Genomic DNA, 11025 nt, shown 5'->3' on the forward strand with positions numbered 1-11025 from the left:
AGAAGATTGAACAATAAATTTAAACGAGAGATTTATATTTAAATTTTCACCTTTCGAATCTTCAAATAGTAAAATTAGAAAGAATGATAAGAGGATGAAGCTTGCCGAAATTCCACGGCCTCATCTTCTAATTCTATGAGCCACAAATAAAATTCTAATCACTGAAACATTTTCGCTGATAATAAAATAGAATTGAAAGTTGCAATAACCCTTTATGACATTGGAGTAGACGCTGCTATCCTCATTCTCTTTGCTGGTGGCGCCGCCTGCACCACTGGAACTATGGCTGCCGCGTTCTAAATCTAGTTGAAATAGCCATTTTTGCTGCTCAGAGAAGCCATTTTCGTTTGTTTTTTTGTCCCAGCTTTCAAGTTTGGGGGCTATGCATTTTTTCAGGGAAATAGGGCAACACGTTAGTGGAATTTTTTTTGATGAAATCACATTATAAATAATACAAACCACACACACACACCCCACCTAGTGGTTATTGTGGCCGAGAGTACTCGAACCTGTGACCTCTTGGACAACAGGCAACCACCCCAACCACTAGACCACCCCAAACACGTTAGTGGAATTTGCATGAGGGTAAAAATGTATATACATTAACAATTTAATTATATTTTTTGTTAAAAGGCTATAATGAGATATTTGGAGGCTATGAATAAAATCACCTGTAAAATTATTATTAAAAATAGAAATAAGTCATTTAATTTAGAATACTTCAAAATAAAATACATGTCATTAATAATGAGACTGAAGTAAAAAATAGTGTCTATTTTTTTGTTTTAGAAAGAATACACTTAAAAAAAGAAAGAATGGACACTGGTAGGGGTGAGCATTCGGTTATTCGGTCACCGAACCGAACCGAATAACATAAACCAAATTAAAACCGAATTATATAATAAATATCCAAATCCGAACCGAACATGCTTAAAACCGAACAAAACCGAACCGAAATATGATGGTTCGGTTTCGGTTAAAACCAAATAACCGAAATAAATACACAATATATTTTTTAAAGTTTAAATAACTAATTAACATTCAATATACAAGATTCGAAATCCTTAAAAAATAATAATCCAAAATTTCAAAACATCTTAACCAAAGATTAAGAGTAATTATTGAAAAGTTTTTTTTTTTTAAATTGACCGAGATTAAGAGTAATTATTGACTATTTTATATAGTAGTAATAATAATCATTTTAATTTTTAAATAATATATAAATTATTAAATTATTAAATTAATTATTATTTCGGTTCGGTTTTCGGTTAACCAAATACTTTTTCATAAAAACCATAACCGAACCGAAAAATTGAAAATTTTAAAATTCAAAACCAAACCCGAACCGAAAACCAACTTAACCGAACCGAATTAGTATTTCGGTTCGGTTCGGTTCGGATTTTCGGATTTAACCGGATTTTGCTCACTCCTAGACACTGGATAGAATGAGTATATGAATAGACAGACTAAAAGAGGGATGTGTTTTTTCTTAGCTTTTACGTATTACTTTATGGGCTGGTTCATTTAAAACGGTTTGAAATAAGCACTATGTTGATGGGTTTGGACTTGGGCTGCCTCCCTTCTAAATCTGGCCCATTAACAATTTAAACTCTAACCAAAATAGATACTTGGCGTTACAATGGTAACAAATAAAACCTATACTCGTACATTGTTTCGCTTTGCCTGTTGAAACCATAAAGGCATGTTCAAAGCATTTTCAAGCAAATTTCTCGACACCCACCGTTTCCTCTTCCGCTTCCAACCTGCCGGACACCCGTCCCTCCTCCGCCGTAGCCTCGCAGTCATGTCAGTTGCCGCCGTTAAGCGTGTGGGTACTCACAACGGAAGCTTCCACTGCGACGAAGCCCTCGGCTGCTTCATGATCCGCCTCACGAAGAAGTTCTCCGAAGCTCACATCGTCCGCACCCGCGATCCCAAGGTGATAATACGGCCTCTTTTTCCAGAATAATTACTCGGCTTTTGTTGTTCGTGTGATTTATGTGTGCGTAGGCAACCTGTTTGATGAAATGCCTGTGTTAGGTTCTTGAAACTCTGGACGCTGTGCTGGATGTGGGTGGGGTCTACGACCCGGCCAAAGACCGCTACGATCATCACCAGAAGGGTTTTGAAGAGATTTTTGGTCATGGGTTTAATACTAAGCTCAGTAGTGCTGGTCTTGTTTACAAGGTAATTTCGCCCTTTATAGGGGTTTTGGCATTGCATACTTGTCGTTTTCAATATGGAATATAATGCTTCAGTCTTTCGTTTTTGTTGGTTGCCTCTAGCTGACAAAGCAATTTGCACATTGTTTATAGACTAACACTCTTAGTTTTTTCAGTTTATACTTTTGCCATTAGTGGTAACTTGGATATGTTTCTTATGTGTAGCATTTCGGGAAAGAGATAATTGCTAAGGAGCTTCAAGTTGATGAAGACCATCCTGACGTTCAGCGGTTGTTTCTGGCAGTTTACAAGAACTTCATGGAGGTTTTTCATCTTTTGGCATTTTTGAGCATTGTCTTTGTTCTTAAACTTTTACTTTTCGTGGTTTCTTTCGAGAATGGCCTATTTCTCCTCTATATTTGGGCTTTTCTGGTTGAAGGTTGATCTTAAGTTGATGGTGTAGCGGAGTGCATCTCGATGGAGTGTTGTCCCTTGGAATATAATTTCAAAGATTCTGGCGATGGAAATGACTAATCTATACAATAGAAATAGTAGCAGGGTTTATAAAGTTTCAATTTTTCTATTTCTTAGAACAACCTTCCTGTCTTTGCCTTGTCTGATTCTACATGCTATCATTTCTTTCTGTTGATAACAGGCGATAGATGCCATTGACAATGGAATCAATCAGTACGACACAGACCAGCCACCGAGATATGTGAATAATACACACTTGTCCTCACGAGTTGGGAAATTGAATCTAGATTGGACAGATCCTGATCAGTCGTCTGAGAAGGAAAATGGAGCCTTCGAACAAGCTATGGCTTTGACTGGCCGTGAGTTCATGGATGTAAGTTTTAAATGTACATCCGAATGGTGCCTTTTTGTTTATGTACATTGCACCCTTCTTGTGTAAGCAGTTAGCAGCTTTGATTGAAAAAATGCTACCAAGAAAGGTGGTTGGTTCTAAGGACTTTGATCATCAAAACTTATCTTAAATTTGCACGTGGCTTTTGTTTCACTCTAATCTAGACATTACTTTTGACAGTAGTTCTAACAGTTACTATCTTTGTTCAGAATGTTAGATTTCTCGCTCGATCATGGCTACCAGCTAGGTCAATTGTGATGCAGTGCCTTGAGGCAAGGCTTGATGTTGATCCCAGTGGAGAAATTATGGTCTTGGATCGATTTTGTCCAGTGAGTAAATTACCTGCCCTTTCAGTTATAGAATTTTCCGTCCATCACTGATCCCAGTGGGTTTATAGTTCTGGTCATATTCAAGCTTTAACCAGCAAACAATTTAAGATCTTATTATTCTTTGAATGTGCATATATATTGTAGTTCCTTCAAATTTCTAGTTTTTTGATAAATGCTTCTTTGAAGAGAATGGGATAATCATGTTTGGAATTGAATAAATAACCCTTTTATCAATATGAGAACATCACAAGTCACAAGCTATTGGTATGAATCTGGAGCAAACCTTGTCTGGGAAACTTAAGTAGTCAAGTTCAATAACTATAGCTCTTTCGTTGCTTATCATTTTATCATAGAGATTCAATTCTCACCAGAATTTTGCTTTACACAAATACACGAACATTTCTGAAGAACCTGTACTGTTTTTTTCACCTTCATTTGATAAGTCAAACTTCTCCCTTGCAACATTTCTAGATGCTGCATAATACATATACATTTTCTTGTTAAGCATTATAACATTTGGTCTTCTCACTCATTTTTCGTTCTTTGAAAAGGAGCACTTGTCCAAGTGCTTCCGTTTGGTACATCTGAATAAAATTATAAAGTTATTGAACATAGTGTCATGTTAAGAGCCAGACCCTTGGTAGTAATGATGAAGTATTGATGCCTACAGTTTTCTGCCTTATTGTCAATTTCAATAAAGTTGAATTTTCTGCAGTGGAAACTTCACTTATTTGAGCTCGAGGAGGAGATGAAGATTAACCCTCCTATTAAATATGTGCTTTATGAGGTAATTCTGTGTTCCCCCTTTCCATATAACTTTCTTCGTTTGCCCACTGATCTATTATTGAATGAGGCATCTGCATATACACATAATCCCGCATCACACTATGGATACACAATGACATCGTGTGGAAATGTTTTAGGATGAGCGAAGCAAAAGTTGGCGAGTCCAGGCAGTGGCAATGGCACCTGATAGATTTGAGAGCCGCAAGGCGCTTCCTGCTCAATGGCGTGGCCTGAGAGATGATGAACTGTCTAGAGAGTCGGGGATTCCCGGGGGCGTTTTTGTCCATATGAGCGGTTTTATTGGTGGAAGTCAGACCTACGAGGGTGCACTTGCGATGGCGAAAGCAGCACTGAAGCTCTGATTGTGGAAGCAGCAAGTGCAACAGAGGTGATATGGTTAATATGCTGGGATTTTTCTTCCTTGATTTGGGAGTAAACGGCACGGGTCTTTAGTGTTTTCGTGTCTTTCACCTTGAGGGCATATCTGTCTTTATTTCTTGATGGCATATTTCATTTTTGAGAGGCTGGAAAATTACAGAGAGGAAGAGAAGCCATTCAATCTTGAAAGAATTATTATGACAACAATTTATCTTTGAATGTTGGAGATGTTAAAATTATGTATTTCATATTATTATTTATGTTAAACTAGTGTTTGTTGTTATATCAAAAATAACATAAACAAAGGTAATAATTCAAAATAAAAGTGAATTATAAGTTAATAGTTCAAACAATTTTTCAAAAAAAACTAAATAATTCAAAATAGAGATTTTGTTCGAAATAATTCATTCGTTCTAATAAAGCTCCATTTCAATGTATCATATTGAAATTAAATGAAACAAGTAAACTCAATATCTGGCAAAAGATAGGCCCATAAGTTGGCCTACTTGAGCTAGCCCAATTTACAAAGATAAAATAATAGACTCTTTATGGTTCAATTAGAAATTTAGAACAATACCATTTGATTTCCACATTACATGTAAAAGAAAGACACAGTTCGTTTGAAGACTAGGTCGGGAGATGGCGCAATTTATGATTAAGGCTCACCAAAATTGAATCTGACATGAAACTCGGAACCAAACTGTTAATTTTAGTGGGATAAGGAAAAATCATTTTTTTAGATTTTTCGATTTTGGTTGGATTTAAGATCGAAGCGTGCCAATGCTCTGCCCTACACATAAATATTTGGTTTATTTTGGTAATGAATTCGTGAATGTGAATAGAACAGAAGCGGGCAGAAATTTATTAGTTGGACACAACAGTGATTTATTAAAGCAGAAAAGGAGAAAGCAAAACTATTAATTTGATTTTACAGATTAATCTGTATCAAACTTAAATTAATTAGAGATTAGTGATATGACAAGATCCACAAGTGAATCTCCCTTTGAGTTGTAATGGAGGTCCCAAACTTTGTGTTAATAATCAAGTTGAGTTTTAATTAATGCTAATTAATGTGACAGCTCTAACTGTGTAGATCATATCTTTGATTGATTTGAAGAAAAAATTATACTACTATATGCGTGTGTGCGCACGCGCGGCTGAATGTGTGTGAGGAATTAAAAGTTTCAGCTTTTGCTGTTTTTTTTTTTTTTTTTTTGTTGAGGAAGTCAGCTTTTGCTGTTCGATGTTATGGATTGTGTTAATCTATTGAAATTATTTAAGCTATAGATAAACGACTCATAATGAGTACTCCAGCTATGTGGATCAAATCTTGTCAATTGATCTAAAGCAATCATATTGAATGGCAAATAAAAAAACTCGATTTTCACTAATTACATTTTTATATATAGATCATCAATCATACATGATTTTTTTCTTGATATTAAATATTAACCAAAATCTTCCAAACCCCAAAGTGCACCGAGGTTACATATTTCCCCTCATCGCCACCAAATAATTGAAGACCAATCGTCCCATCAAGTTACCTATATAGTTGATGGGTTGGTTAAATTTGAACTGAAAGATTATTATTTTCATTTGGATTAATGTTTTTACGTTGAATTGATCACACCATAATTGTGTAGTACGATTTTGCTCTTATGTGAGATTTACGGTATAGCTCAAAAGTTGGCATTGAAAGTACGTTTTCTCTAATCCTTGTGAAAAATCACTTCTAGGTGTGTTTTGGAAACCACGAAAATATATATTTTCATATTAATTTTATTTTTTATACTCCCTCCGTCCCCAAAATAAGTTCCTCTTTGGGGACGGCACGAGTTTTAAGGAAAATGGTAAAGTATATTGATAGTGGAGAAAAATATATTATAATTAGTGTTGGGAGTGGTGAAAAGGTGAAAAGTGTTATAATTAGTATTGGGAGTGGTGAAAAAGTGAAAAGTAAGAATAAATAAAATATTATTAGTGGTGGGGTAGTTGTCCAAAAATAGAAAGAAAGAAAGAGGAACTTATTTGGGGGACGTCCCAAAATGGAAAAAGATGAACTTATTTCAGGAACGGAGGGAGTATATAATAAAAAATAATACGTTTTATTCGGCAAGATGGTAATAATAATTCGAGCAACCTATTTTCCTTTCATTTCGATTCATGATAATAATATTATTACAGTGTATTAGTGTGATAATATGTTCCCATCTAAAATAAGGAAAAAATGAGACTTTTTTTTGGATTAATGTAGTTTATGGCCCGAACTTTAAAGCTATTTATAAAAATGACCCGAATTTTAAAAAATACAAAATAATAGCATGAACTTTGAAGTAATTTGTAAAAAAGATCAGAGCTTTAAAAAATATGGAAAAATAACTTAAACTTTGAAGTCATTTGTAAAAAATGGACGGACTTTGAAGTCTTTGTAATAGTGGCCCGAACTTTGAAGCCCTTTATAAAAATGGCCTAAACTTTAAAATATACAAAAAAAAAAAGTTTGAATTTTCAAGTTATTTGTAAAAAATGACCTGAAGTTTAAAAAAATCTAAAATGACCCAACTTTCAAAAATACAAAAAATGGCTTGAATTAGGATGACGTTGAAGGCACGAAGTTGATATGGAAATTATGTGAACATTTTAAGTTCACTTGGTGCATTTCCAGAATGCAAATAGAATGTAAGAATTATCTGTCCAGGAACTCTAACCTCGCATAAATAATTTTATGTTCTCTCAAATTTTTTTTATCAAGGCCATTAGAGCGTAGCTGGTTGTTTGACGGGAGGTCAATGGCAAGAGTTGAAGTACAAGGCCATTGGAGCGTAGCAGGTTGTTTGATGGGAGGTCAAGGGCAAGAGTTGAAGTACAAGGCCATTGGAGCGTAGCATGTTGTTTGTTTGGGTTGTGTAACTTTTGTTATACAACTGTGTTTTCTTTCTGTGTTGGTTCGACATCCTAGTGCAATGAGTAGATAGGTTGATTTATCTTAGGCAACCAATCTGTAAAGATAGATCACCAAGATATCCAAATCTGTATTTTGTATTATTGATCATCATAGTAATTTTAGCCTTGAGGCACTCGCGGATTATAGTGATATAATGTTAGCCTTGATATAATCCGTGAAAAAAGTTTATCTATGTGTTATTCATTTCCACTGCCTGTTGATTGTAATGTTATTAACATTCTATTAATAACATTTTTTTTTGAGGAGTGTTGATAACACTAACATTCATATCAACATTACTCTACGTTTTACACAGTTTTTACTTTTTTGATAATTTGGGGCACTAAACTCTTTCATATTTTATATAAATATTTGATTTAAAATGTAAAAATTATATATGTTTAAATATTAAAACTTTAATAAATTCTCTGTCCTCTCTCATCTTTTTTGAATAAATCTATTTTTTTAATTCTTTTTATTATTTTTTTACTTTTCATAATATCAAATTTTATAATTATGAATTCTTTTTTATTTTTTTATTCTTTAATATTCAATTCAAATATATTCAGTTAAAAATAATTTTTAATTATATTTATAATTATTTGTACTTCTAAATTGTTGTTTTCTCAGCCTGATTCTTTGAAGCAATATATTATTAAGTTAGAGGATGCTACGGTTTCAGTTCAGATCATCAAATGAACAAGCTATTCAATAATGTCATGCTCATAAAACCACCAAAGGTAATTCCTGCTTCATTAGTTAATATTTTAAAAGGGTTTTTAGTACTTTATGTTATGTTGTTACTATGATAATTGAATTAGTATTAATTTTATATAAATATAAAAATATTTTTATATGCTAGTTCTAAATTATACATGAAAAAGTTGCAAATAAATTGAAGGAAAGAGCACATGAATCACGGGGAGTTTGTTTTTCCGATTATGATAGTAACGGGCAAAAAAATAATACAGACATTTGATTTGAGCATTCTTAAACGTTCAATAATTGAGTGCTTAGCGATAAAAAAAATTAATTGAGTGCTTAACCCATCACCAACTCCAATTTAATTTTTTATCCCGTCTTTTTGAGTCACTTTCTTGAGTTTCTTAACAGCTCGTTTTTGTCAATTTTAATTTATTTGATGAAAACCTAATTCCTATGCAAAGTTAACGTGAAAACCTTTAATTGCTTGTAAAAATATAAAAAAACTGTTATTGTCAAAAGTCTCCACGAGCTTGTCATGTAATGGTAATATAATAAGGATTAATTAACCAGTAAATATACTTTTAACGTTTACAGCAAAAAAATAAATAAATATTTGACGTTATGTTTTATGCAATTAATTTTTTAATATTTACAAATTGAAATAAATAAATCTCTTAAATCAAAACATTTAATAAAGTTTCCCTTGCAAGTTCGCACTTTGCGCACTTATAGCCGACCATTTCCTGTTTTGATCTTTTATTGTCATTATTATTTGAATTAATAGTAGTTTATGACCTATATTTTGGTGGTATTTATAAAAATAGTCTAAATTTTAAATAGAGTCATTTATAAAAATAGTTCATATTTTTAAAAAATACAAAAAATTACCTGAATTTTGGAATCATTTATAAAACTAACCCAAACTTTAAAAATTAAAAAAAAAAAATAGACCAAACTTTCACGAAAGTTCAAAATGACAATATGACATTGATTTTTACACTTTTAGGCTCAAATTATGACATAGAAGGCCCATAGTTATAAAAATATTATTAAGAAACAAGCATTTTTGTAATAGTTGGTTTTTCCTATAATTGGAAGTCTCCTAAGCATTTAGATATATTTTATTTATGTTTTTGAAAAACGAAAACAAAATATTAGATGCGTAAATGCACTAAGTCATTTTTTGTATTTTTAAAAAGAAATTCATTAAAAATATTTAAAACTTTTTAAAAAATGGGTAATCCGGTATATTCAATACCGAAATTCAATACAAACTCAATACTCAGTACCGAACTGTCCCCATTTTTTTGGGTATCGGGTACCCTAATACATGACCAGGTATCGAATCAGGTCGATCGAGTATACCCGATATTGAAAACTCATACAAATACTCCTAGCTCCAAATTAATTTAATTAGAATTTTCATGAAACTACAAGAGTCAACGTCATAATTTGAGTTCATGCTATTTTTACAAGTTTTATGAAAGTTTAAGTCATTTTTTGTAATTTTATAAGAGGCACTCTCCCGTGCAATCGGTTGCACCGTATAATTGGTTTCTGAATTACACTACTTCAACATACAAATGACATTTGAAGATCTTCAAGTGACATTTGTATGTTGAAGTAATGTCATTCAGAAATGTTCAAGTGTCATTTCCCCAAATGAAATAATGTCATTCTGAAAACCAGTTGCACGGTGCAATCGGTTGCACATGAGTATTTATGTTTTGATAAAGCTCGGATCATTTTAAAAATGACTCAAATTCATGCTATTTTAAAGTTCATACTACTTTTACAAATAATTTCAAAGTTGATATCATAAACTACGTATACAATAACCCTTATTATTTAATCTCTTATAATTTATCTTAAAACTGTATTACCATATATAAATTTTTTGGGAGTGTCATTATTTAGAGCTTAGACAAACCTACATGGAACTAATCTATATATGATGGAAGTGATATAAACTTATTAACTGCCAACTCAGTACTGTATCATGATTCATGCAATTAGAATATTAATCTGGCTCATAATTTTTCATCAGAATTCCATTACGTAGATTAGATAGTTCCACAGTTGAGTATATGTTTCTTGAAATATTAAATTAGGATTGAGACTATTGAAAAAGACATCCAATGTTATCGGATACATGGATTGTACATGTGGTTTAATATTACCCTCAAATTAATCTAGGGTTTAATAAAAAACGAAAAAGGGGGTCCATCTGAGTTTAATGGGACCAACGTATTAAATATTTGTATGATTAATCATTGATATGATTAATTGATCTTTATTTATGTACTGATAGGGATTGTATTGGATCTCTGGATGCTTCTATAAAAAATATTAGGTGTATATGTTTAATAAATTTTGAGGCTGATTTATTGAATTTTTCAAAATCAAAATCTTCACGGCTGCTGCATTTATTTAATAGGTATAATGTTTTTCTGTACGTAAGTGTGGTACTCTTTAAGTTTTAGTTTACACGCAATTTTGAAGTCTTGAATCTAAATTTCACAAGATATATGGACATTGATATTAATTACTTCAATTGTCCCAATTCAATATAGGCTAGAGACATCGAGCACGAATGTTAAGAGATAATAAATAATAAATAATTTATAGTAATAGAATAGGAGAGATAAAATAATTTTTTAATATGTAACATAAGGCATCAAAAGATCAGACTAGGCAAAAGTACTGATGAGGAGTAATATATGCGGAACAGAGGAATGACTTTACCAGGGGAATCACGGGGAGCAGCGAGATGGCTTTCATCAGAGGAAGCACACTCAGCAGAGGAATCACATTTAGCAGATGAATCATACTCGCCAGAGGAATGGTCTTCACCAG

General features: G+C 32.6%; 1 protein-coding gene across 1 annotated transcript; it reads left to right on the forward strand.

Annotated features, from left to right (window-relative positions):
• Positions 1 to 1575: 1575 nt before the first annotated feature.
• LOC131013193 (uncharacterized) lies at positions 1576 to 4787 on the forward strand. The gene is made up of 7 exons (XM_057941257.1): positions 1576 to 1939; positions 2041 to 2187; positions 2388 to 2486; positions 2818 to 3009; positions 3237 to 3356; positions 4072 to 4143; positions 4280 to 4787. Exons 1-7 carry the CDS (start codon positions 1703 to 1705, stop codon positions 4502 to 4504), a joined length of 1092 nt encoding a protein of 363 aa, XP_057797240.1. The 5' UTR covers positions 1576 to 1702; the 3' UTR covers positions 4505 to 4787.
• The last annotated feature ends 6238 nt before the right edge of the window (positions 4788 to 11025 follow it).

Source organism: Salvia miltiorrhiza, chromosome 2 (genome assembly GCF_028751815.1).
Source record: "Salvia miltiorrhiza cultivar Shanhuang (shh) chromosome 2, IMPLAD_Smil_shh, whole genome shotgun sequence".
Lineage (NCBI taxonomy): Eukaryota > Viridiplantae > Streptophyta > Magnoliopsida > Lamiales > Lamiaceae > Salvia > Salvia miltiorrhiza.

What these genes read in the sequence shown, in the direction of transcription:
- LOC131013193 (XM_057941257.1), top strand. Translation starts at nt 1,703, where the DNA reads ATGTTCAAAGCATTTTCAAGCAAATTTCTCGACACCCACCGTTTCCTC. An exon ending in TCCGCACCCGCGATCCCAAG is followed by an intron (nt 1,940 to 2,040) that starts GTGATAATACGG and finishes TGCCTGTGTTAG; the next exon opens with GTTCTTGAAACTCTGGACGC. An exon ending in CTGGCCGTGAGTTCATGGAT is followed by an intron (nt 3,010 to 3,236) that starts GTAAGTTTTAAA and finishes ATCTTTGTTCAG; the next exon opens with AATGTTAGATTTCTCGCTCG.